This window comes from Delphinapterus leucas, chromosome 10, assembly GCF_059928025.1.
Source record: "Delphinapterus leucas isolate spDelLeu-1000000601 "Yukka" chromosome 10, BTC_Dleu_Yukka2, whole genome shotgun sequence".
Classification (NCBI taxonomy): domain Eukaryota; kingdom Metazoa; phylum Chordata; class Mammalia; order Artiodactyla; family Monodontidae; genus Delphinapterus; species Delphinapterus leucas.
Window position 1 is genome coordinate 69,080,453 of NC_143138.1, and position 25,651 is coordinate 69,106,103.

Below are 25,651 nucleotides of genomic sequence, written 5' to 3' on the forward strand. Positions count from 1 at the left end.
CAAACCACACCATCCCCTGCACAGGACAGTGACCTGGGTTAGGTGTGAGGGTAGCCAGGTCCCCGGGACAACCCCTTGGCACCCTCCAGAGCAGGAGGGGTAGGTACAGGGCTCTGTGCATCTCTGCCCCTCCTGTGGGTGCGGCCCACTGCAGAGGACTCATGCCCAGCCACTCCCTCCCCAGGCCTGTGGCGTCCCATCACCAGCTAACATGGGGTGAGGGGTCACCGCCGGTCCCCAGCTTGTGGCTTACCCTGGCATCACCGAGTACAGAGTTTTCTTCCACTTGTATGCAGAGCTTCTTCGGTTCCGAGTCACTACCACATGCTCAGGGGATGCACGAACCTGCAGCTGGGGTTTCTTGAAGGTCACCTCAATCCACGAGAAGTGGGCCTTCTCTGTCTCATAGTGGCCAGTCACCTCAATCCCTGAGAGGGCCGGGAGCAGAGAGGTCGAAGCTGTGGTCCCAGCTGGGCACTGGCCTGAACAGGTGGTCCCTCCGGCTACAACCCCCCGAGCCGCTCTTCACCCACTCACCTCCGGTCCCCTTCCCCAGCCTCCCCTCACACCACGGGCCTGCTTCCCACAGTCTTTCCACTCATCCCTTGGTTCCCTATAGCTTTGGAGGGGCCCCCAAGTCTTGGGTGACAGCCATCTTCAGACGAGCCCTCTGAGGAGGGAGGTCTCGTGTGAAGTCAGTAAACGCGCGTGAAGCCCCTGCAGTGTGCCTGACCCTGAGCTGGGCACCGTGGCCAAGAGTGGGAGGGAAAATCAGTGCTCCCTAGCTTCAGGGAGCAAACAGACTTCTGGGCCTGGCGTGATGAAGTGGGAGACAGTGTGTGAGGCCTGGGGGAAACGAGGGGGCCGTAGATGTTTGTTGACTGTGAGTGGCTCTGCAGGTGTGCATTTGAGCATCCCCAGTGCTGTGTGTCCCCACGTCTGACCTGACAGCTCAGCTCCACCCTTCTGGGGACTCGGGGGCAGGTCTGGCCAGCACATCTACCTCCTCCCCCCATTTGTTTCCTCCACACCCCCTACAGCCCCACCAGCTTCCTTCAGGGCTCTGTGCTTCTGCCTACCCCTTCCTCTACCTTGTGGACCCCCCATTTCTCTGCCAAGGCCCAGTCACCCCCATATGACCCTGTGCAGCCTCCCCTGACCCTAGGACAGCTCTCATCTCCTCCTCTGGGCTTGTCTCCACGGCGCTCTGGGCACGGACGACAGGCCCCTGTGCTGCTCTGTGCCCAGGCCTGTCTCCCCAACCCTGAAGTATGGCAGTGCCTGGGGGCAAGCCCACATCTGGTCATCCTGGGGTGCAGGCCACTCAGGCCTGCATATGTGGTGCCCAGTGAAAGGTGTGTGGGGAAGACGTATGAGCACAAGTGTCGGTGCTCAGGGGCGTGGCCATGTTACTACCTGGGACGAGGACTGCCCGTGAGTCTCTGTGGGCAGGTTTCCCACCGCTTTTTCTGGGGTGGGAAGTTGGGGGTGCATGGTGCCTGGGTCTCTCTGGGTGTATGACTGGGTGTGCACCTCTCACCTTGGCCAGGGTCTGAAAGCAGGTTTGTCGGTCCCTGAGAGCGCTTGAGGTCCACACAGAGCCGGTCCACACTCTGCCCAGGCAGCAGCAGGATGACGGAAGGAGGCTGGATGGGGGCTGGGACAGCAGGTGTGGTTCTGGGGGCAGGTAGAGCAGGCTGGGGGTGAGGACGGTGAGGGGGGCTGAGGGGAGCTGGCACTTACCGGGGTGTGGGGATGCCGTGGTTGTTTCTGAAAGAAGAAGAAGTCTGGGTTTAGGCAGCCCCTTCCTGGGGAGGGGTGGGTTGAGGAATGGAGTAGCAGATGGGTGTGGCAGGGCTCCCTCTCCATCGAGAAACCCCCGCGACAGGTTCGTAGAGCTCCCCGGGCTCTTCCCTCCCAGGCTCTCCCTGCTATGGGGCCAGAATCTATTGCTGCCTGGAGGTACCTTTGATTCTTAAGTCCATGTCATGTTCATCAAGAAATGAGGTAGCTGATAGCCCTGACACAGGCATTAGTGCAGGAACAGCCAGGAACACAAAGGGAGAAGGCAGTCAGGATTCAAAGCAATCGGCAAGCCCTCCAGCCATCACTGCCACCTGCCACCCACCAAGCTCCAATACCACAACCCCTGCCACACCTACACCCAATCTGGACGAGCCTTTGCAAAGAGATTTTTCAACCAGAAGAGCATGCTATTAGGGAAAACGCTGAGGAGACAGGGTCCAGCCGGGCCCTGCGGCTGTGTCTGAGTCCAGATTTGGAGATCAGAAACAGCTCAAGGGACTACTCCTGGCTTTGGGAATGGAGGAAACCTTCCCTTTCTAGAACGTTCCATCCAGAGCCAGCCTCCAGAGTGTAATGAATCCAATTCAGTAAAAATAAAGGACACGTTATTTAATGTCATACCTTACAGCAACTCTCCCTGGTCTGTGCCTAGCCCTGTGCTTGGTGCTTTATCTCATCCAACTCTATGGGCAGGTTCATCTTGAGGAAACTAGGCCCTCAGAGGGTCAGAAAGCGGCTTACGTGACATCACGTCTGGTGGCGTTGGTCTCCAGGGCGTACGGTGGGGTGGATAAGGAAGATGAGGAGGATGAAGAGGTCCAGGTGGACCTAATCTCGTTGGGAAATTGTACAGTTTATCGAAAACTCCAGTTTTGGAAAAGTTGACACATGCAGTCTTTTCTCAAGCAGTGCCATGGGTCCCCACACCCAGGGCTCTGGGACCCACCCCAGAAGAGGGACGTGGAGAAGGCAAATGGCTCCCCTCCCCACACCCGACATTCTGGGAGAAATTCAAAGCTGGAACAATGGACTCTTCTTGAACTCCTCCCTGCTGGGATATCGGCCCCCCCTTGCCCCACTCTGGCAGTGCCCCTCAAACTACCTTGTCCTCTCCAGCCTCTTCTTTTAGAAAACACAGGGTCTGCACTGCTGCCTCCTAATCGGACACAACTGGATTTGAGTCCCAGCCCTGCCACCAGCTAGGCGAGACAAGAGTCACTCCCCCCAACAGCCAGGGCAGAGCCCAGTCTGTGGCCAGGTTCAAGGTTCCGTAAACAGCCCCTTCCTCTATCCTGTCCTCTTTTGCTACCTGATACTCTGGACGCTTTGCCTCCCACGGAATGATATCTGAAGAGAGTGTGACCTGGAAATCAGAGAGACCTGGGTTTGCTTCTGGGATGTGCCTTTCTGGGGCCCCCAGTGGGATGGGGGTCTGTGTCCCTAGTGTCCAGGACAGGGCCTGAGTGGCAACCAATATGAATGAACAGGTAACTAAATGCACCAGCGTGTTTGGGCAGATGACACCCCCTCCTGAGCAGGGCTGGGTTGGAGAGGCCCCGGCTAGCAACCTCACGGTCGCTGTACCATAGGCCCTGTGTCAACCAACAGTCACCCAGGCCAGCCTTAGAGGGTATTAGGCCCTTACCTGAGTGGACGTTCCTGTGTCTGTTTTCTGGTTAAGACAAAAAGAGGGAGAAAGAGAGAGACACACTGTCAGGGTGGTTTTGATAAATTTGAAGTGCTTCTGTTTAACCTTGCTTCCCAACCCCAGCACTACACAGGTGCAGTGAACATGCAGGGGTCAGGAGACCTAGCCTCAGTTTCCTCATCAACGAAATAGGGTAAGTCTCCTGGGACTCTGTGGGTGGCAGGGGTGGCGTCTTGGTCGGGATGTGGGGAGGGGCTGGGGAAAATGCTGGGTCAAAACTCTGCTGCCACACCCACCATTTTCCACGGGTTTCTCAGCAACCTGAGACTGCTCTTGACCTTCGGGTTTGGTGATCACCATGGACGTGAGCGGGGTGACAAAACTGTAGCTGAGCGACAAGTTCAGAGCTCGGGCCTCAAGAGCCTGCTTCTCAGCATCTAGCGTGGAGACTCTGCAGGCGGAGGAAACCAGTGGCTCAGCAGGCCCCGGGGTGCCCAGTCAGACTCTCCCTCCCTTCCAGACCCCTCTAGGAAGCTCCCACTGGGGGTCTGGAACTCAGACACGATACCGCCACCCCGTCTCCATGCCTAGCGCCAGCTGTGCCTGCCCCACCGGTGAAGAGCCTGGGGAAGTGCTGAGACCGTGTGTGGCCACCCCAGTGGGCCCTGGAGGGTGTGTCCACCCACATTTGCTCCAGCAGTTGCTGGATGGTCAGGTACGCCCACAGTCTCTCCATGAAGCTGTGGAAGATGTATCTGGGGCTCCAGAACGCCTCCTCCTGCTCTGCCACGCGGGACTCCGTTACAAAGGTGATGTTCTCCATGTGCTGGAAAGAGGGGCCCAGCCAGGGCGGGAGCAGTGAGGGTGTGACGTCTGCACCTGGCCTGGCGCTGCCCAGCAATGCCACGAGAAACCTGGCGGGGGCAGCGTTGGCTGCAAGGCCACATTTCCTTTGAGTAGAGTGGAGGGTAGGGAGTGTGTTTAGGGGTGTGAGGGGCTCAGCCACAGAGCCTCCAAGGATGACAAGGAGGTGGAGATAAAAGGGAGCAAACTATCCCAGGTGCTACACAGCAGGCGCAGAACCAGCAGCTGCATGAATTTTGCCTTCTCCACACATACAGCTATTTGTTTGATGGTTTTTCTCCAATGAACTTTAAATAGGCTAACACTCTTGGTCTTGACCCGAGCAATAATACCTGTGAAATCTTAGGTCTGTGGTTCGAGTTATTTTTCAGAACACATTAAAATAAATACATAACTAAACTACTAAAACAAAGGCATGTTTGTTTGTAAACTACTCCAAGTCACATTGGGTTCTGCACTTTGGGAACCCCTGGCCTCCAGGATATCAGCAGCTAACATACATGGAGTGTTTATACCAGGCGAGACCTTAATCCCCACTGCAGCTTTACCAGGTGTGGGAGAGGTGACTTACTTTCATTTGTATACAGCAGGAAACTGAGGCACAGGGAGCTTAAGTGCCTTGCCCCAGGTCTCACCTCTGGGAGATGGCAGAGCTGGAAGTGAAGCCGGGCAGGCTGGCCACAGGGCATGCCCTGCCCATCATGACACTTGGCTACTTCTCCTGAGACGAGGCCCTGGGCCCCCCATGCCCGCTTGCCTAGCCCACCTGCTATTCTCCCCACACGTGCTGCCTGCCTGCCACGCAAGCCTGGAACATTCCTCCGTCCCTCCACCATCTGGCCTCTGCCACCCTCTACTCACCTCTCAGTCTTAGCTGAGCCTCCTCTGGGAAGCCCTCCCTGATCCCCGAATTTATCCAGCCTGTAGCTCCTTGTTTGTGTGACAATTTACCCATGCTGTCTCTCCCGTGAGGGCAGTATCCCCAGGGCCTAGAGAAGTGCTGTGTTTCTCTTTGTGGAATGAGAGGGCCTCCCATGGCACAGAGGCAGGGGAGGCTGGGCGAGGACAGGACACCACATGGTGAGCTGGGTTCTTGACCCGGCTGCAGTGGGGCCCAGGGCAAACCGCCTGCTCTGCCTGGATGTCAGGCTGCTCATCTGTGAAATGGGAGCAGCCCTCCCTGCCTGACTGTAACCTCAGAGGGCTGGTGTGAGGACAGGAGGGGATGCCAAGCACCTGGTGCCCTTGGGAACAGCAGCAGCAGCACTGACTGACCATGGAGTGTCTGCCACATGCCGGCCCCACACAGGTGCTCTCGGAAAATCACATCATCTCACTGAACCTCTACCAGGAGCCAACACGGTGGGGGATGCGTCATCCCCAAGTGGCAGAGGGCACTCTGCAACTTGCTCAAGGTCAACCGGCTGGAGCCTGGCAGGGCTGGGGTTTGAACCCAGCCGCTGACTGCTTGCCCCGGCTGCCCTTCCCCTCCAGGATGGCTGGCCATACCTACCAGCTGCCCCCTGACTTTGGCTGAGAACACATCAGGGCTCTGGTCCCGGAGCTTCCCGGCTACCACCAACTCGGAGCCCTTGAAGAACAGCCGGAAGGCGTCCTGTGTGACCGCCTCCACGGTGTTGCTTGGGTACTCGAAGGCCACCGATGTCATCAGTGGGTTGGCCACCTCTTGGTAGAAGTCCTGCAGGGTGGGGGTGTCATGAGGGCCGTGCTGGGGTCTGCCCGCCTGTAGTGCCATCCCTTGCTCACGTGGCCCAGCAGGGGCGCATGGGCACCTGGAGCTGCAGTGCGGAGTCCGAGTCCTCATAGATGCGCCGGGCCAGGCCACCGTTGTCCAGTGCCAGCTTCTCCAGGAAGGCGTAGCTGACGTCGAAGCCGAAGCCCAGGCAGAAGAGGCTGTGCTGGCCATCTATGGCTTCCTGAACGTTCTTCTGGATCTTTGAGGGGTTGGTTTCCCCTGGACCCAGTGGTTTGGGAAAGGGGTGAGAAAACAGTGATTTGCTCAACAGATATTTCTGGAATCTCAGAGCCAGAGGGGCCTCAGAGATCCCCCCTCCCTGCCCCAGGTGCCACAGCAAGCCGGGCCAGAGCCCAGCTACTCCCTCTGGGCAGCACGTCCTGGGGCTGCTGGCAGTGCCTCACCCACAGTGGGGTCGCCGTCGGTGAGGAGGATGATGAGGGTGACGCTTCCTGCGGGCAGCAGCTCCTCCCGGTTGGCTCTCTCTAGCAGCTGCACGGCCATCAGTATCGCATCGTTTATATTGGTCCCTGTGGGGCACACACTCTTAGGGTGGCTCCCAGCAGGGTGCCCCAGGCTGGGCTCAGTGCCCTGGAAGTTGCGACCGTGCAAGGCTGCAGAGGCGCTCACCTCCCTGGGCCTGGATGGCAGTGGCGTAGCTCTTGGCCTCATTCACGTTCTCAGCCGAGGCTGCCACTAGCTGTGGCTTCCACGGGGTTGCTTCCCCACTGAAGCTGATGAGGTTGAACTGGTCACGGGGACCGAGGTCACCCAGAATCTTGATGAGGGCTTCCCGGGTCTGGTCAGGGGAAGGGGACACAAGGTGGGTGTCTCAGTGGGGCCTCCCTGGGGGCTCATGTGCCCTTGGGCTGCACCCCCAGGCTCACATCTGCAGTGAGGACATGGTGAATGCTCTAGCGGCAGGACCTGCCCCAAACTCTGACCAACCTCGATCCATGGGAGCCCCCTACCTAGGAAGATGGAGGAGGGCAGGTCTGCCTGTTCGACCAGAGCTGATGGTGTGGGACATCTGTGAGTTTTCAGGACCCTGCCTGGCCCATGGGACCCACCTGCTGGATTTTCCTGCCGCTCATGGAGCCGCTCTTGTCAATGACAAAGATCACGTTCTTGGGTATCGTGGCCAGGTGCTCAGGGGCAAAGTAGTGCACAAAGTAGCCATTCTCGATCTGCGACCAGAGTGAGACACACCCAGGTGTAAGAGCTGCAGCCCTGCCCTGCCCCTAACCAGCCTCATCCCCAGCCCTGGGGCTCCTCTGCTCTCTTCATCCCATCCCCCTCCATCCCTGTCCCACCATTAACCTCCCCAAATCCTTGCCATACTTTAGGGTTTAGTCCAGCCCCTCCCTTGCAGGCTTCCCTGCTCATGCATAGCCCACCAGAACTCTACCCCTACTTTACCTCTTACTTGTTTTAGTATTTGAGGCAGCTTATACTAAAAGGTTCAGACATAATAAACCTGAGATCCATCAAAAAAGTGAAGAATCCAAAAACAAGGTCCATCTATGGCTTCCTGCATGTTTTTCTGGATCCTCAAGGGGTTGGTCTCCCCTGGACCCAGTGGTTTGGGAAAGGGGCGAGAAAACAGTGATTTGTTCAAAAATAAAGGGGAAGCACAATGATGCCAGAAACTTGTGTGAAAGAAGGTACTGTAATTGAACATAAATGTGAACTGTGAGTCTCCTGGCAGCCAAGGCTACAAGGGAAACCCTGCAGGGCAGTTCTTCAGCAGAGACAAACTTTCTTCCCTCCGAAAGAGAACTGTTTCAGGGACAACACAACTAAACTGCCTGTTTGCCGTCTGTGCTGCCCCTGGTGCACACTGGTAACTAGGGGTGGCTATTTTGTCTTTTCTTTTAGAACCCCCAGGCTCAGGTCCTTGAGGGTAGATGGACTTTTTGGTGGCTCAGCTCTTCTCTGAAGCCCACACACCTGAATGGAACCCCCGGAGAGAGTCCGGTCCACATCATAGCGGACGATGAAGTTGCCATCCAGGACTGTGTCCTGCTGCTGCTCTGGAGACTTTTGCTGCTGGGACAGCATCGGCTTGAATCGGACATGAGCCTGGAAAAATGACCAGGCTGAAGTTGGGAGGAGCAGCAAGCCCATGTCAACAACACCCCTCACCCCCATCTGAAGAGGGAATTCCAGGAGGCAGCCTTGGGTCAAATTCCAGAGAAATTTCTCTCCAGCTGAGCTATCAGATAGACTGCCTCCATGTAGGGGAGTGGGTACAAGTGAATCCCCTGCTCCTAGATCTGTGCAAGCAGAGGCTGGGCTCAGGATGTGTGCGTCCAGTCAGCTCCTCCTCCCTACCTTGTCCTGGGACCCTGACATCAGTCGTCTCTCTCTCCCGATCTCAGGGTTCAAACCAGCACCCACCATCCTTCCCCAGGCCTTGCCCTCCCCATCTGCCAAATGACAGCACGGACACAGGAACTTCACAAGTCCCTTTAGCTCAGAGATTCTGCCCAATGGTCCCACTCTCTGGAAACCCAGGCCCATAGAGCCAGCCTGAAGACAGGCCCCTGGGAACTCTCACCCGCAGACCACAGCAGGCCCACCTTGGTCTTGTTCTGTGAGGTGGTGAGGGCCTCTGCCAGTTCATTGGTCATGAAGGTGCTCTCTGTCTCCAGAAAGCTGATGCCCTGAGGCTCAAAGATGTAAATGTCCATCTAGAGGCAAGAAGTGGGTTACTGGGTCTGCTGGGGGACAGGGCTGGCCCCCACAGGAGGCAGAAGGGGAAGCAGGGGCCGCCCTCAGGAGAGTGAGGTCATCTAGGAGGGCTTCTAAGAGGAGGCGGCACCAGGTACCTGCAGGTGCTTGACCAGCTGCTGGGGCTGGACTTTCAGCAGCAGCTCGTACGCTCCCAGATGCCGCACCAGGAGCTCCTCATACACCAGCTCGAAGGTGATCTTGGCAGCGGGCGCCACACTGACTGACACCTGGAACTGCTCTGTCTTTCTCCCAGTGGCCCTGGGGGAAGAGGGCATCAGGTCTGCCCCTCAGACCTGGGGCGGCTGAAGGCAGGGGCAGCCCCCACCCCCACAGGGTCCTCCCCACCCCGTCGGGCTCACTTGACGAGGCCGGCGCTCTCTCCCCTCTCCACAGCCGCGCTGTATTGCTCCTGGGCTGCAGCCTTCTCCTTGATGTTACCGGGGTAGGTCACACCATCAATGATCCTGGGGCAGGAGGGAGGGAGTTGTTGAGAGCCCAGTGGGGGAGGCTCCCTGCAATCCTGCCTCCTCCGGGACTTCATGTGCCTCTTGACAGACTGACTCCCATCTTTACCTGAGCCCACCCGTTTATTATGCACCTACTGTGGACACGACTCTGTGCGGGGCCCTGTGTCGATGGGGGCTCTGCAGGCCTCCATCTACCCTGAGACGTGCACTGTGTCGGCAAACATGCTTTTTACTAAACAACTGGGATGAAGGCTGCAGGGGAGGCAGGTCCCGGCCTCTCTTCTCCCTTCCTGTTGGGCTCCACGTCCCAGTTGCCCCTTCCATCCCACAGACTGTTCTCAGAGGAACTGGTCAGCCACCAGCGAGATCTCTGAGCCACAGTTCACTCAGCCCCGTGGGGCAGACCCAGCAGGAGGGAGATGCCGGCTCCCGGGCCAGTGGAGACACAGGACTGAAGGCTCTGACCCCTCTCCCCCATGGCTGCCCCCTCTTCCAACACTGGACAGGCCACTCTGCAGAGGGGTTGGCCTCCGGGGAAGGAAGTTTTGGACAACTGGTGGACAGGGCTCCTTGGGGCGTGCAGACAATCCTAGTGGCCGTTTCTGGGGACTGAGAGTGAACTGGCAGGCAAACATAAGCCTGCTTTGTCTGGGGGTGGTGTGAGAGGGTGAGAGTGTACAGGGGGGGAGGGGGGGCAGCCAGGACCTCAGGACCAAGTGTCCTTCCTCCACACCCTCCTGACCTCCCTGGTCAAATTTAACTCTGGGCTAGGGATTGGGCTGCTGCTGGGCTGCAGGGCTTCTCCCAGATGTCCAATTTGGGATCCCAGAGCAGGGCACCCTGCCCCCTGCTTCCCTATCTCATGCAGCAACAGGAGCTGGGCCCAGAGAGGGGTGCAAGTCCAGGGCCCTCAGAAGATGTGATGGGCCTGAAACCTCGTAACTTGCCGGCCGTGGCACCCACATGGGGGGCGGGGTGCAGCCTGTGAAGTTGGGCAGCACAGGCCTGGCTCCAGGGTGAGGAAATCAAGGGCTGCTGGAGGGGGTTGCGGGCAGAGAGATGAGGAGCCCACCATAGGGACCGGACCCCCACTGCAGGTTTTCAGGGGTCCCAGGGTGCACTGGTGACTCCACCTGAGATACACGCTCTCTGCCCCACCCATCACCCTCCCTGAGTTTCTGGGATCAGCCTCTCTCTGGCCTGTCCTCAATCACTGCCTCTCCTGCGGGGCCAGGGACAGAGAGTTCTCTTGCATTTAGTAAACATTGCAAAACTCGGTTGGGAAGGGTGGGGGAGGACAGTAGAGACAAGGTAAGGATCATCACCTGCTTACAGAGTCCACAGAAACCCCAGGGGCCTCCCAATGCAGCTTCTGACCCAGAGCAGAACCACCCTCTGCAGTATCCCAGTTGGAGGTGTGGGGGGGATGAGCCTGGCTTAGAACTTCTGTGACAAGGAGGTGGTCCCCCTCCTTGAGGCACTGCTTCATTGTGGGGCAGCCCAGGGGTTAGGAAGTTTTCTGTATTCTGAGCTGGAATCTGCCTTTTGGTGACTCCCTTCTGCCTGGGCTTGGCCTCAGGATGCCCTAAGTCTGTACTTCTCAAAGGCAAAGACACAAAGATACCGTGGTTCTCCATCTGCCACCTGGGCAGCACTCAGGGAAAATGGATGAACAGATGGAGAGATGGATGGTGGGAGGGACCAACGGAGGGAGGGATGAAGGCACAGCGGAGGGAGGGATGAAGGATGGATGGAGGAAGGGAGGGAGGAAGGGATACAGGGAGGGAAGGAGAGAGGGAGGGAGGGAGGGAGGGAGGGAGGGAGGGAAACGTCTCTGAGAATGAATGAAGTTACTGGCTAAAGCCTCTGCTCCCTGTATTGCCTACAGGTGGAGCACACACACCTCAGGCATATATCCTGGCACATCTCACATCAGGAAGATGCCCTCTCTTCCTGATCTGGCACAGGGACCATGGTGTCACAGTGCTGGATTGGGGAGGGGGACGAGGAGGAGAGCAGGAGGGCACCTACATGGAGAAGTTGGTGATAAAGGCTTTCTTGGGCAGCTCCATCTGGAAGGTGACCTCCTGCAAAGTACTGGCCTTGTTGACCACCCGGCTGGTGACGACTGTGTGGGCAAATCGGGATGAGACCCTGGAGTCTACAGTGAGGCTGTAGATGTCGATGTCATTCTGGACCAGTGGAGGAGGAAAGGAAAGGGTAGGACTGTTCAATGTTCTTCAAGAGTGGGCCTTGACCTTGGTCCCAGACCAAGCCCTGGCCCCCAACCCCAAGCGAGACACTGATCAAGCCTCAGGCAAAATTCCATGAAGCATTTCATTTGTGAACTTTCATCTCAGATCAGAGGCAGCTGTGTGCTTCATTCCCCATCCTACAGTGCCACGGGGCAGGGATCAGTCTGTCTTGTTCAGTGGGGGCCACAGTGCCCCTTGGAGAACAAGCAGGCAAGGGGTGGGGGGGTGGAGCCTGAGCCCCACTGTGTCTGGGAGGAACTTACTTATCCTTGGGGCAGAGGTGAGTGGCAGAGGGTCCTGTTAGGTCAGGAAGCTTCCATGCCATCTTAGCTCTGCCCAGTGAAAGGGCAGTGAGCAAGTCCTGTGACTGGAGAAAACAGCCCCTGCCAGCCTCCCCCCAGGGGCCTGCAGGAGCTGGGAGAACTGGAAGGTCCATCTCTAAGGCTGGGCATCTTCTGCTTTGCCCCCTTTTCCCTGCAGCATTGGGCCTCTCCTGTTGCCCTGTCCACAGGGCACTCCCCCAGGCATGTGTTTCGCTCGAGGTCTGCGGTCTCCAAGGAAGGGCATGTGCAAACAGGCAGAGCCTACACATCTCTCGCCCGCCTGCCATGTGGCACACTTGTGCTTAGCACAGAGGTGTGCGGCGGGCCGTGTGGCTTGTTTACACGTGAGTGTCTGCTCCATGCCAGACACTGTACCCAGCATTTTACAACACTATAGGTTTCCTCTTCACCACAAACTTCCAAATAGTTCTATTACTACCTTGTTCTACAGATGAGGAAAAAGAGACACGGAAAGCATCCATGACTTCCGAGAGGTCACGCAGCCAGGAGGCGTAAGCTGGGCTCCTGAGGCCCATTCTTACCCGCCCCACCCACTGCCGCCCTCCAGGGCAACTTGTTAGGCTGCACTTCCTCCCCGTGAACTGGGGATACCAGGATCACCCCTTCTTGTAAATGGGGGACTCTCCATAGAGCCCTCAGGGTGGTGCCTGGTGGATGGGCAGCACGACCTCTCTGCACACACACTGACCCGTGCTCACTTGCACACACCGAGGTTCTCCTCCCCTTCACCCACTTGTCCCACTCACGCTCAGATGCACACATACAGGAACCCGTGGACACCCGCTACCTTTTGGGCCCTGAGGGTCTGGAGGGTGGCCAGCGAGAGCAGGACCAGCACGATCCCGCAGGCGCGGCCAGGGGCTGGGGTCTTCATTTTGGCTCTGGTGCCTGGCAGGCCGCTTCTGAACTTGAGAGGAAGAGCGGAATGAATTTGTAACTTGCTCGCTGCCCCGCCCCTGTGGGGGCAGGTTCTGGGAAATTGGGATCTGCAAGCCAAACACTGCAGTGGCCTCAGATAAGCAGGCAAACTGTGAATGTCCTGTGGACCTTGGCTGGGGATGGGAACATGTACTGAGCAGGAGCAGGCTCAGGTGGGAGTTAGGTGCTGGCGCCCCTTCTGAATGGTCCAGAATCTGACCAAACCACCACCACCCCTTGCACGGCTCATCTTGCCGACAGGCTCCCTAGGACTGGAGGACATAGCAGTGAACTGGCCTGCTCTCCATAAGCCCAGCCTGGGAGAAGCACAGGCGTGGTTGGGAAGAGGAGGGCCAGAGGGTGGTTTGCAGGAGGCAGGGGCCTGGAAGTCAGGTCAGTGTGACTGGGCAGTGGGACCCCAAATGCACCAAGCAGCCCTTGGGGTGCCTGAGTGGGGCAAGATCTGCTGGGGCCAAGGCAGGATGGATACACCTTATTTCTGGGATGAGAGAGGCTAGGTCAAGGAGCCCCCCTTCTCTCTGCTGGGGCCTCAGGATGCTGTTTGGGCCCCATTATTCTAGCCAGGACTCTTGGTGCAACTCCAGCAAGGCCTCTGAAACAAGATCTGCACTTGGCAATACAAACCGAGGGCCATAAAGACGCCCACACGTGGTGGCCCAGAAGTCTCGCTCTGGGGAATCTCCTGAGGGAAGCATGGAACAGAGAGAGCACAGAGCTCCTGAAGGGGACGATGTTCAGGTGGCCTACACGGAGGTCAGCCGTGTCAAGGGAGCCCGTGAGTCACGCCTGGAGTGAGAAACGGCAGAACGTTGATCTGTCAGCACGCCAAGGCAGTGCCGGTGTCGTGGGCTCAGACCACAGGAGGTGGCTGGAGGGCCTGGGGTAGGATTACAGATGACGTTTTTTCAATTTTCCTTTAATAAAGTTGAAAGACTGCTTTCATAACAAGTAGCAATAAAGCGAATAAATACTAGGGGATCTGGATGCAGCTGGTGCTTATGTCCCTGTGGCTCTGGGAAAGCTTGGCTCCTGAGTCTGGGGCCACAGATGGGATAAAGATGCTTCAGAAAAGTGGCCAGGTGCCAGATCCTTGGTTGGGGAAGGAGGACTCAGTGACACTATCCCAGGGGTGGGAACTGGGGAAGGGTACCATCTTCAGGGCCTACTTGGGACCCTGGGGCAGTGACAGGCTTGCAAGGGCCGGGAAGGGGGCTCCTCCATTAGCCCTGCCTCGGTCAATGCCAGTAGCATCTGCCCCAAGGGAAGGAAGCTGGGTCTGTGGCTACAAGTAAATATTCCCCTTCCTTAGCATGACTTAGCCAGAAGCCTCACCTCTGGGCGCATCTATACAGCTCTCCCTTTGACTATGGATGTGATTGGGATTACTCGGGAAGACATACCCGTTCAGCAGTCTGGGGAAAGAGCCTCCCCAGGAACTCAGCGAGCAGGCCCAGGCCTGGTCGCCACAGAAGGTCTGCTCCCTTGGGGCACAGAGCATGGACCCAGCCTGGAAACAGCTATATAAGGAGGCCGGGCTGGCCAGGAATGTGGGAAAGGGTCTGTGCAGTCCGCTCCACCTGCCCAGGGGACAGGCGGGACTTCCCTGTAGGCACTGGCCCCGAGCCAGGCACTGTAAGCCCAGACCCTGCCAGTCCATCTCCGGACAGTCTGTGGTCTTGCTGTCACAGCTGGACAGGCCTCTGCAGTCCCCTGAGTCTGACGAGTCCATGTGCACAGAGACACTGAGGCCTGAAGCAGGAAGAATCGCACATGAGCTGAGAACCTGGCGCTCCATGCCTCAGGCAGAGCTGTGGGAGTGGCAAGGGGGAGGCTTACCCTGTTTGGGAGAGGGGACAGTAGCTCAGGAAGCAGACTGCCACTGGCCAGAGAGGAGCCTCCACCTGGCTTTGTCTTTGAGGGGATGCGAGCTGGCAGGGAGGCAATACGAACAAGGCGGTGGGGGGGGCGCGCGCTTTGAGGATCCTGAGTCCCTCAGAGCCTTGGGGTCCTTGGAGGCATCTCGATGGCTTCTGTGAAAACCAAGGAAAGGGTGAGCCCCAGGCCCCCACCTGCTTCACTCTGAGCAGTGTGACTATGGCCTGTTTTGCGCAATAGGCTCCCTTGCCTCATACAAGGGGAAACAGGCTCAGAAAAGGAGGAGAGACAGTCTGAAGTCACACAGATCAGCTCCAGGTCTCCACACCCAACGTTCTTTCTAGTACGTGGCAGTGGCCATAATGGCACCTGCATTATCCTCTGGGGCCATCCCAAAAGCTGAGAAGCGTACAGAACATGCCCCACACCTACGTTGCCCACCCCTCCCCTGCATTTAGTGGCCATGGCCAGTGACCAACCAACACCCTCCAAATTCTGGGGCCACTTGGGCATCCTCTTTATTGGTGTTGCCCAGGTGCTGGTGCAGAGTCCCTGGGCTCAGGGGCCAGGGCTGTTGGGGAGGGTGCCAATCCCAGAGGCCGCGGGTGAGAAGCTATGTTCTGGCATAAAAAAAGAGTTCTTGGGAAAGGCTCCTGTGTCTAGGTGTTGCTGACGGTGAGGGGCGTGGTGCGCACTTCTCAGCCAAAGACACTCTTGGCGGGTCCGGCTTTGGGCTTCTCAAAAACAGTCTCGGTGCCAGTCCGGGCGAGGCTGAACACCGATGGGGCGGCAGAACCAGCTTGCTCTGTGGGGAGGATGGGGAGGAGGTGTAGTCAGGGGCACGGCCTGGCTTCCTAGGGAGGAAAGGCCCCTTTTGTGGGGAGCACCCTGCTGAGCTCACAAGCTCTGAACTCTTAGAAAAAGGACCCATGGGACCTCCCCCCCAACCCCATCCTCCCTCCTATTGACACACATCTGCGCCCCTGGAGCCCACTGTCCCAAGAACACTCACCACACTCCTGCATGACCTGGTAGGTCTTGGACTTGATCTCCTGGTTCTTGGTCAGCTTCCCTCGGGCCCCCTTCAGGTCCTCCTCCTTCACAGGGGGGCGCTTCTTCTTGATGGGGGCTTCCTGAGTGCCAGCCTTGGAGAGCCCAGAGCCTCATCTTACAACCCGAGGCCTCGAGGCTGAGAGCCTTTTCCCAGCACTGTGCCTTGGCCGAGACCCCTCTTCCCTGCTCACTTAACTCAAGCCAATTCAAGGCCTCACTCCTCTTCCAGGAAGCCTTTCTGACTATACTTCACAGCCCCATACCCCGAGTCTCTGCCCTCTTCCCACAAACTGGGAGCTCTGGGGCCATGGCTGTTGTAGCCTCACACCATCTGTGTGCCTGTCTTCCCTGAGCCCCGGTCTTCCAGGGGAGGCAGAGCCTCCTGTGTTTATGCCCAGAGCTCAGCTCAAGACACAGCTGCTAAAGATGACAGCGTCCACCCTCCACCCCCACCCCCTGGCACGAGCAGGGCCTGTGCTGGGCCCTCCTACCTGGGACATGGTGGGTATGGGGAACTGCTCCCTGGAAGGCAGTGGCTGTGAAAGAGATCTGAGTGGTGCCCAGCCCTCTGGGGCTTATATAGTTGGCTTGCCTGTCCCGGGAAGTCACTCCCCCTCCTCTGACAGCTCCCTGATGATTCAGATCCACACAGCCGCTGGCTTCAGAGTTTATTCTTGGAGATGATGGGGGCTCGCTGAGCACTGCTGCCTGGGGGGCTGCAGTCCTGGTGAAAGCAGACAGCTGGGGAGACCCCGTACCCTTGAGGACAGCTGCTCTCTGGCAGGTGGGAGGTGCTGGGCCTGGCAGAGACTTGCGTTTACGAACGTAGGTCCTGTAACGTGTGTGTGGCACTCCGAGCTGTCCATCTGCGATAGTCCATCCCAGCGTGGGGGGTGTCCCGGAGGAAAGAGAGGGCCCTGAGCCAGGGTGGACAGCTCTGAGCTTGTTTTTCTCTCTCTCCTACCCCTTCTCTGGATTCCAGAGGAAAGAGACTTCCCAAACCCACATGGCAGCAGGGCGGACGGCTTCCTGCATCTGCCGCTGGGGAGCATGTGCTCACACCCAGCTCGCTGGGCTCTCACAGTGGACTCAGATCATGGGGGCTACCCCTGGCTCACAGGTACAGAAGCTGCTGCCAAGGGAAGCCTGGGAGCTGCTCCATCTGCATTTTTGCTGATGCCCCTGCCCTCTGTCCAGCTCCCAGTGCAAGTTTAGCAACAGGATGAAGGAGGGAGCAAAGCACCCAGGAAGGGCTGGGAGGAAACCATGCTTTGTGGTAAGGGTACCGGTGAGCAGAAGGCAGGAAACAGCACAGAGCCTCTGACTGAGACGAGGTCACCGAAGGGCACCTGGCCCAAGGACATTTAGGTTGTGAGAGGGTGGGCAAGAGTGAAGCCCACTCAAGGCATGGACAGAGGCACAGGCTCCTTGAAGGTCACTTAGCTCTCCTCTGCTAGTTCCTAACACCCCATCCTTGAAGGGAAGACCCCCGGGGCACAGGGAAGGACTCCAGGCCTGAGGTGAGGGTAGGAGTGGATGTGGGTAGGAGGTCAGGGTCTGCCCCATTGGATGAGACATGCCCAAGCTCCTTGTCAGTTTGTTATGGAGAGTATTTTTATCCTTGAAGGCTCCGGGCAGACAAAACCCAGCCAGGCACTGATGTCTGGCTGTCTGGAACACCGCTCTGCTGCTGTCAGACCTCAACCCACCCCGATACCCCCTGCCTGGTCCTGGCCCCAGGAGGCCAATGCGAGCCCTGCCAGGCTCCATCTGAGACGAGTGCTGACATGAGGAATGCCTCTGGACGGGCACAGACCCAGGGCTCCAAGCAGGGGCCAAGAGGCACTGAGGGCAGGCCTGGCCTGTGAGGGCACTGCTGCTGGCTCCCAGCGCTTCAGCTTGGCCCCCACAGCCAGCTCTGCCCAGGGGGGGCACCTGCCTTCCAGCCCCGTGGCCTCAGGAACAAGGATGTGGGATGTTCACCCCTCACACTCCATCTCCCCGGCGCCCTTCGCTCCTCGGGGGGCAGGGGGCAGGCAGAGTAGCTTTTACTCGCATAAACAGGGAAGTGGAAATGGCAAGAGTATGTTTGGTTTTTTTCCCCTTGGCAGGTTTTGGCTTCCACATCTGCCATAAGGAGATGTCAGATTCATTCTCACTCTATTTTCTGGGGAGAACCTTCTAACTCACTGGGGACATTTTCTTGACCCCCACTAAGCTGTTTCAACTTCACAGAACACACAACCAACAACCACAAAAGTGATGGTTTCTTTTTTTAAAAAACTGTAATAAGATGTCAAACTTTATTGTAAACCACTTTACAATGTTAAGTACATCGTCTTCCCTTTCATTTCAAAAAATGTGTTTCTGTGAATCGTAACACCACAGATTTGACCACCCGCGCTGGGAGGGCAGTGGAAGTCGGTCATGGTTTGCTTACGTAGGTCTGACTTCTAATAAACTTCATGAAAAGAGAAATCAAATCAAACCAACCCACCCACCCACTCAGGAGCTCAAGGTCCCTCCCCAAGAGCAAAGCCCTTCAGAGCTGCCAATGTTTCACAGGGTAAAACACAGAGCTCTCCACTCCTAGTTGGAAATGTGTGAAACTTCTAAAGGCCAGCCCTGCCCCCTACAAGGTGGCTGCTCTGGCTGACGGCAAGTTCCCAGAGCCGTCTGCATTTGCTTGGCTGCAAAAAGGCCAGTGAATTGCAGTCTGGAGGGCAGAGAGAGCTGCTGACAGCTGCTGCTCCTTCCAGGCTCCTGGGGCAGCCTTCAGATGGGGACTCTGGGCTACAGCCTCCAGGCCCACACTGAAGAGGGGAAGAAATAACCTGAATTTGAGCCTTTATATATTTCCCCTTTAAAGGCATGACAGGTCAACCTAACCCATGACTCCTTGTTGTCAGGAAGAGGCACAGGTTAAAGCTTGAGGCAGGAGGCTACCAGTGTGCCCGAAGGCTAATTGACAGGCCTTCACGTGGCAGGTCTTTGGGCTGAGAAGACCAAGAAGCCACTGCCTGGGATCTCACCAACACCCCTCCTTGCCATTGTCAACAACCCACTGTCAGTGAAAGGAAAAATGGGCAAGAACGATCTCTTCCATTCGGATATGACAGTTCTATCTCATCGGGTTATTTCTATCAGTTACAAGAAACTTGTTCATGGCCTTGACTTACAAGTTTCCATTATGGGTGGCTTGGCTGAGGTCCAGATTTGGACAAATCAGACGGATGGCACACAATACACAGTTGGTGTTCCGTGGTTTCTCAAGCACAATGATGCTTGCCATGTGGCAGGTGAAGAGCTGCACCTCATAAGGCACCTTGGAGCAGGTGGTGAGGAAGCTTATCCTAGGGATAAGGCCAAACACATCAGGCCACACCGTTTAGGCCCGCACGCTGACAAGGCCCTGTACGATCAGACTCCCTGTTAGACGTCCATGTCCTAGTTAGCCAGCTATACAACTGACGCTCAGAGACTAAAGCCCTTTCAAAACCAGGATACAGGGAGAAACCACTGCTCGCTCGCTACCTCTTTGTCCCCCAAACCCACTGCCCAGCAGGCGCTGGGATGAGCCTTGAGATGAGCAGATCATCTGGGGTCTGTATAACCCAGTTTCCATCCTTCACACCTGTGGCTTCCCCACCCTCGTCCCTGGTTTGGAAACATGAGGAGCTCAAGACTGAAAGTGAAGCTCAGATTCTGGGCTCAGGGAGGTGCAGAAAACAGCTGTGGCCAAAGGTTATTCAAACCAAGACAAAACAGGAGGACAGAGTAAGGCAAGTCAGCGATGCCTGCCACCTACCAGGACCGATGTCAGTCCTGGTCTTCCCAGTGGGGAGCCCCCCACTAACACAGCGGAGGGTAGGAGGGGGGAGGAGCATAAAATGAGAGCAAAGCTAAGGGAGAGTGGAGATGGGCTCCGATCTCACCCTGCTCTCCTCTCCAGCTGCAGGTGCCCAGCGTAACAGAGTCGCCGCCCACTGCAATTCAGGTCCCAGCTCCTCTGGCCCTCTGGACTCCTACAGGACGACAGGCTGAGAAGGCCTCCGCAAGGCTTGTCCCTCCATGACCCACACAGGTGAGACCGTGGGAGGCAGAGGACAGGCCCAGGATGCCTGGTTTAACAGCGTGGCTCACATGCCACAATTCAGACACAATCTGTTTGAGTGACACGTTTTTATGTAGGTTTTTAGGCAGGAACCTAAAAAGAAGGTTCTGGGTGGTGTGGCCTCCCTGCACTGATCTCACTTCCAGCTCGCACCTTAGCCACGCGGTTCTCTATTCCTAAACTTCCATTACTGCCTCTGGGCTGGGACAAAACACTGGGCTGCTGCTCCCACAGCAGGGCAAGTGCCTGGGTCTGCCCATTCCACTGCTGGGCAGCAGACTTCCAAAGACACGGGGCCTATGCCCATGCTGCGGAGTGGGGGCTACAAGCTTTGAAACACCTCGTCCTGCCTGTGGACACAGAGAGCAAGCTCGCTCACCTCCACCCGCTGCTCTGGAGGATGTGAAAAACAGGATCACTTGGCCAGACAGGCGTTCTCTAGAAGACGAGTCGACAACACTAAGCTGACAGGCAAGGCGTAGCCTGAGAGGAAGTTCCCAGAGCTGGGTCCAGAGCCTGGTTCTGAAGGCTGCACCATGGGAGGCGGGGAGGCCAAGACTTTGTTTTAAACTTCAGATCTGGAGGCTCTGAAGAGAGGCAGGGAACAAACAGGAGTGGCCTCGGAGTCTCAATTTCTCTGGACACAAAATCCTCTTACGCTCCTTTTTCCAGCATGTTTCAGTAAGACCTCTAACCTGCTGGCAGAAGTGCCAAGGAGCTGGTGGGCCCTGGGCAGAGCCCTTCCTATTCCACCCTCACAGGGCCCTGGATCCACATTTGGACTGGCCACCTCCTGCTCAGGCCTGACCTTTGCAGAACCACCGGGTTTGCTGATTTCAGATGAGGGCCCACCTCCCTTCCTACCGGAATCATTTACCTCATCTGATCGTAGATTACCTAACAATATTCCAAATAAAAAATTCCCGACTTTTTCCACCCACCAGTTCACAACCCACGAAAGGCAAACAAACCCATTTCTTTGGGGATTAAAAAGAGTTTTTAAATACAATAGTATGAAAATATAACTTAAAAATATAAAAGTTAACAGTATACGGAAGACTTAAAAATCTATGTTTTGCCCATGAGTCCCATAGGAAATAAACATATACTCAAAAAACATTAACACTGTGACAGCTCATAAAACCAGCTATAGAAATCAATAGTTACAAAAGCCATTTCGAGTAAGAAAGCGTTGCGGTTCCAACCTGGTCAATGTGTAACTTTTAGCCCCCAAACGTGTTACGTCTTCACATTCCCCCGAGCCTTGGCGAAAGGCTCCACCCACGGTCTGTGTGCACGTGAGTTCTCATTTTCTAGGCCACCTGGCCAGACGCAGGACAGGGCTTCTGGGTCCCTCACAACACCGCTTGGGACGACAACACACAAACAAAACGCCTCGCTTGCATATTTGGTCAGTGTTTGTAGTGCAACTGAGTGGGGACCTCCAGCTGCCACGCCGGGCCAGCAGCCTCCCTCCCTCGGGTCACAGTAGTCTAGGAGTGGGCAGAGACCGTGGGAGGAGTGGAGGTAGAAGAGGGGCAGAGAGAGGAGGGGAGGGAAGACGCAGCGGAGTGACCCTTGGCCAACTGGCGGCTGGCCGGGCCCCGACCCGACCCCAGCTTGAGGATGCGTCATACAGGCAGCCCGAAGCGGTGCTTCTTTTTCTTCGCGGACTTCAGGGGGGTCAGTCTCCGGAGGTCCTCCTCCACATCGGACTCCTCCATCTCGTCATCGGCCGAGATCAGGATCTGAGTGGTGGAGAGGCGTGGCCCTGAGTCACTGCCTGCAGTGCCCTCTTCACCTACCCACCCTGGACCCCAGCACAGAATGCCAGCCTGTCTAGGAGGCCTCAAGTGTCGGGTTTCTTTAGGAGACGGTGATGGGGAGGCCCTCTTTACAGAGTGAGACAAGCTGGCCCACCCCAGACTTTTTTTTACACCACGTGCATCCATGGGCTACTGATACCAGTGCTGAGTCGATACGCCTCCCCTCTGCTCCCGCTTCTCCATCCAACCTCCGGCTGTGACCGAACCCACGTCAGAGCAAACTTAGCCTACGGTCATCCTGGCAAAAAAGCCCAGTCTTCACACACGGAGTCCTAGGTCCTTGAAATTGGTTCAAATACAGCAAAAGCAGACTGAAAAGCCCCGTTCTGAAAGGAAAACACCTGTGGGGCACAACATAAAGCAGGGAGATTTCAGAGTGTCTGCTCTGAGCCAACCTGGTAAACTTCTGAAGACAAACAGAAGCCCTCCGCTCTTCTGAGCCCCCAGAACGATGCAGCCACGCAGCTAGGGCATCCAGGGCAGACACTCGTTCACTGCCCACCTGCCTGGCTCCACAGACCTCAGAGCACCAGGGAAGGACTGGCACAGCACAGGTCAGGATGGAGAGGCCCGAAGCGCACCTATGCAAGGGGAGCTCATTCTCCTCCCCGGCAGGGCGGTCTCACCACCCCTCCCTGTAGGGCTTCCTGCCTCCAGTCTTGGTCCCCTGATCAAACACTCTGGCTCCCTACCTGCTGCACAAGCACATTCCCATTCCTCACCCTGGATCACAAAGCACCTTGCCCAGCTAGCTCTGCCTGTACCTACTTCTTGTCATTCCGTCCTGCCCTCCGGAATATATGCTACTCTGGCCACAGTGAATTTCACATTAGTACCCAAATGCCAAACCACATGACCACAACTGCTCAGGAGCAGCTGCTTCTGCCTGAAACACTGTTTGTCATTCATCTAATGTTCACTGCGCTGTTACAACCCGACAGGCCTCGTGCCAGATTCTAGGGACACCTAGAGAAGAGACGGGCTTCCCCTCTGTCCTCCATCTAGTCAGCTTTCAAAGCTCCCTCCAGGACGCCCCCAAGAGCTAAACCAACTGTTCCAAGTCCTCACAGGGCTTTGTCAACGCCTCAATCTCAGAACTTATCGCAGAGTGCTACGATGGGCTGTGCAGGCTGTCATCTTCCTTGTCCAAAAGTCTGAAGGCCTCAGCCATTTCTGTAGCCCCCATCCCACAGCGCAGTGCAGGTGCAAAGTGGGTGCTGTGGGCTGCCTAGGACACACAACCTCGCCTCCAGGCTCCTATTTATGACCACCAATCTCCCTGAAGTCCAAATATTTGAACTCAGGAAACTTGAAAATACGGGGAGGTAAGGTTCTCCCTGGGAGGTCTGGCTACTCCTACAGAAGTTTCTTGGTGGCTTAGCCAACACTTCCCTTGCTCTTTGGACAGGCAGGGATTCAAACGCCTTGATGCTTAAAGGTCGATGACCAGGCCCACACATCCTTGACAGCTTCCCTGGAACAAGGCAGCTCCTCCCTTTCCTGTCTTTCTCCACTGACAGAGGGGCTACTGGAGGCAAGCCACCCCCAACAGATGCTCCAGCTCCCAGCCCTAGGAAGGCCCACGGGACAGCAGGAGTGGGTCCAGGCTGGATGGGAGCTGTCAGCCTCCTCTCCCTCCCGCTGGCTGGCGCTGTGACTCAGCACTCAAGAGAAGGACAGATGCAAACATGAGACCAGACCCCTCCTGGGTCAGCGGCACGAGGGCTCGGCCCTACCTCAGACTCCGACTCCTCATGGGACGCGGCCCTTCGGTAGCGGACCTTGCTGCCGTTCCTCGAGTCCTGGTTGGCTCCCCTTTCTTCTAGTTTAGCTTTCGTCCTTCCCTTTCTCATGAGGAAATTGTCCACTACCCAAAACATCAGAGCCTGGGGGAAGGAAAGTGCAGGTTACTCCGGGATAAGCCATTTGTGAAACCAAGCTGAGCAGCCCCACACCCATCCTTCTCATCCCTGCTCCAGATCACAGCATCGAGAACCAGGGAAAGGAAAACATCCAGGCCCCCTGCTCTCTCTCTCAGCAATCTACGAAGAGATTCCCAATCTCTATGTCCCTTCTTCTGTTTCACCCTAAGGGGCTCTGTGGTGGTGACTGATGGGGACAGCCTGCTCCGGGTGCCGCAGCAGTTGGCAGAGTGGGGCCTGAACCAAGGTCTCCGGACTCCTAGTGGGGGCTCCTCCCCTGGGCCGAGCAGTTGGCCGGCACACCTGCCACATCTGTCATCCCCAGGTTCCTTTACCGTTTTCTTTTCTTATTTCTTAATTTCTAGCCAGAGTGCTCATGAGTTCCTCTTGGAGCCCTGCGGTCAGGAATAAACGACGGGGGTGAATTCCTGACGATCTTAATCTTAATCTAGAAGCTGCTGTTACACACAGAGCAGGGAGGGCAAGACAAAGATCCCAGAACCCTTCATTTTGCACAGAGGCCCTGGAGCAGGGATGTGCATGTTGAGGAAGCAATCCTGCTATTTCCAGGTCCGGGGTGGGGATAGGAGGTGGCAAATGCTTGCATGGAGGGACCCGAGGGCTATAAGGTGTTTTCTCCGTCAGACTCAGAATTCTGACAGACGCGGGAAGGCAGGGGGCAAACAGGGTAAAAAATGCAACAAGGCACTGACATTGACAAAGAAGGGGACGATCAGCATGACGATGGCCAGCTTCAGGTCTGGGTTTTCAATGGGATTCAACAGGGCCACCTGTAAAGAGAAGCAGACTCAGTGAGGGTGGAGGAGACCCCAGAGAAAGTTTGGGGCAGGGGTGGGGGAGTGGAGGGTTGATGCGGCACTGGAAATCACCCACGAGGCCTTGCGAGGGGGCTTAGCTTAGACACTCCCCCCAGAGCCCTGATGAGAACAGCACCTCACACCCAGGGCCGCACAGCCCCCAGACCTGACAGCTAACAAGGGACTGACGCCCTTGGAGACCACTGGGAGCGGTTAGTGCTTGAGAAGCGAAGCAATGCGGGGATGGGGGACAGGGGTGGGGCGGGAAGCACTTTACGAAGCAGGCACGGGGTGGGGTTGGAGAGTGTGAGGAGAGGAGGAGGTTGGTGGGCGCTCATCACAGCTACTAGCAATGAGGTGCCGACCACTTTCTAGCAGAAACCCTGCACCCCAACCACCTCCTCAAGGGCAACAGCTCCCAAAAGCCTTGGTTTATTTTCTTAAAAAAATAAATGTCAGCCACAAATAAAACCAAAGCAGGCCAAGATCTGAGTTACTTGTCCCCAGAGTCTCTTTGGCTGGTTTCCTGTGGGCAGTGGAAGCTTAACTGCATAGCCCTGGGGCCAGAGGGCAGGGTTAGGAATCATGGGAACCTGTGACCAGCCACACTGCCTGTGGCACCAAAAGGCTCGGTTAAACCACTGGCCAAGAAAGGTGTATGAGGAAGCACCTGCAAACGTAGAGAACACCCGCTGACAACACTTACAGTTAACCGACCACCGTAAGCAAGCCCAGGGTGGGGACTGTATTTTCATGGGCTTTATATATTCCAAGGCTTAATCTAGAGCAGACGTGTATGGCCGAAGTGGAAGGATGCTACGTAAAAAACTGACAAGTTACTGCTCTTGATAGGTAGCCAGGAGCTGCCCCATCAGAACCAATCCAGGTGTATTCATGGAGTTAAAAAAAACAACCACCACCACCAATTTGGTTTCCCAATAGGGCTGGGGTCGGGGAGTACTGTCCTGCTTAGCGTCTCGAGGAGCTGGTAAAGAAGGGAACAGGAGCCAAACCTTCTTCCACTGAAGTATGAGGAGGACAATGAAGACGACAGATTTTTCAAAAATCATGATCACGATGTAAAGGGCACACTGTCCAACCCAGGCTCCGCACTGCAGAGGGTCTCCTGCAGGGAGAGCGGGCTTGGTCACGCGGGGCGCAGACACCAATGCCCCGCCCCCCCCACTGCCCACAGCTCCTGTGAGCCCTCACACCCCACCCCACCCCA

The 25,651-nt window shown here is 56.7% G+C and overlaps 3 protein-coding genes across 10 annotated transcripts in view; all 3 read right to left on the bottom strand.

The window, feature by feature from the left end:
- ITIH4 (inter-alpha-trypsin inhibitor heavy chain 4) overlaps positions 1-13,030 on the bottom strand; it is a 28,573-nt gene extending 15,543 nt beyond the window's left edge. The window contains exons 1-21 of the mRNA XM_089919469.1: positions 12,664-13,030; positions 11,309-11,469; positions 9,170-9,274; positions 8,906-9,068; positions 8,657-8,767; positions 8,025-8,156; positions 7,145-7,261; positions 6,705-6,873; positions 6,479-6,604; positions 6,112-6,293; positions 5,832-6,017; positions 4,141-4,280; positions 3,751-3,905; positions 3,452-3,478; positions 3,116-3,169; positions 2,906-2,962; positions 2,548-2,670; positions 1,967-2,020; positions 1,744-1,770; positions 1,541-1,657; positions 254-428 (exon numbers count right to left, since the gene is read on the bottom strand). Of these exons, the coding sequence (XP_089775595.1) occupies positions 254-428; positions 1,541-1,657; positions 1,744-1,770; positions 1,967-2,020; positions 2,548-2,670; positions 2,906-2,962; positions 3,116-3,169; positions 3,452-3,478; positions 3,751-3,905; positions 4,141-4,280; positions 5,832-6,017; positions 6,112-6,293; positions 6,479-6,604; positions 6,705-6,873; positions 7,145-7,261; positions 8,025-8,156; positions 8,657-8,767; positions 8,906-9,068; positions 9,170-9,274; positions 11,309-11,469; positions 12,664-12,750 (2,468 nt within the window). The 5' untranslated portion in view covers positions 12,751-13,030. The remainder of the gene's footprint in view (positions 1-253; positions 429-1,540; positions 1,658-1,743; positions 1,771-1,966; positions 2,021-2,547; positions 2,671-2,905; positions 2,963-3,115; positions 3,170-3,451; positions 3,479-3,750; positions 3,906-4,140; positions 4,281-5,831; positions 6,018-6,111; positions 6,294-6,478; positions 6,605-6,704; positions 6,874-7,144; positions 7,262-8,024; positions 8,157-8,656; positions 8,768-8,905; positions 9,069-9,169; positions 9,275-11,308; positions 11,470-12,663) is intronic.
- Positions 13,031-13,056: 26 nt separating this feature from the next.
- Positions 13,057-16,355, bottom strand: MUSTN1 (musculoskeletal, embryonic nuclear protein 1). Of its 2 annotated transcripts, XM_089919466.1 has the most exons (4): positions 16,235-16,355; positions 15,703-15,835; positions 15,386-15,495; positions 13,057-14,845 (listed from the first exon to the last, which is right to left on the bottom strand). In XM_089919466.1, exons 1-3 carry the CDS (start codon positions 16,241-16,243, stop codon positions 15,389-15,391), a joined length of 249 nt encoding a protein of 82 aa, XP_089775592.1. In that variant the 5' UTR covers positions 16,244-16,355; the 3' UTR covers positions 13,057-14,845; positions 15,386-15,388. The 2 variants fall into 2 exon arrangements, with proteins under 2 accessions (XP_089775592.1, XP_030618239.1); XM_030762379.2 differs by lacking the exon at positions 13,057-14,845 and having other exon boundaries at positions 15,184-15,495.
- A 335-nt stretch (positions 16,356-16,690) lies between these two features.
- The window catches only part of STIMATE (STIM activating enhancer), a 55,803-nt gene continuing 46,842 nt past the window's right edge, over positions 16,691-25,651 (bottom strand). Inside the window, exons 5-10 of one of the 7 annotated variants that reach the window (XR_016394734.1) lie at positions 25,437-25,549; positions 24,319-24,396; positions 23,420-23,569; positions 20,237-21,605; positions 19,679-19,768; positions 16,691-19,096 (exon numbers count right to left, since the gene is read on the bottom strand). Coding sequence is in view for 3 of the 7 variants with exons in the window: in XM_030762374.2 (XP_030618234.1) it covers positions 21,489-21,605; positions 23,420-23,569; positions 24,319-24,396; positions 25,437-25,549 (458 nt within the window). In the remaining 4 variants the exon portion in view is untranslated. Of the gene's footprint in view, positions 22,025-23,419; positions 23,570-24,318; positions 24,397-25,436; positions 25,550-25,651 lie in introns of all 7 variants that reach the window. The other 6 variants (XR_016394732.1, XR_016394731.1, XR_016394733.1 and 3 more) reach the window with 6 other exon arrangements.

What these genes read in the sequence shown, in the direction of transcription:
- MUSTN1 (XM_089919466.1), bottom strand. An exon ending in CCAGGTCATGCAGGAGTGTG is followed by an intron (nt 15,496 to 15,702) that starts GTGAGTGTTCTT and finishes TCCTCCCCACAG; the next exon opens with AGCAAGCTGGTTCTGCCGCC.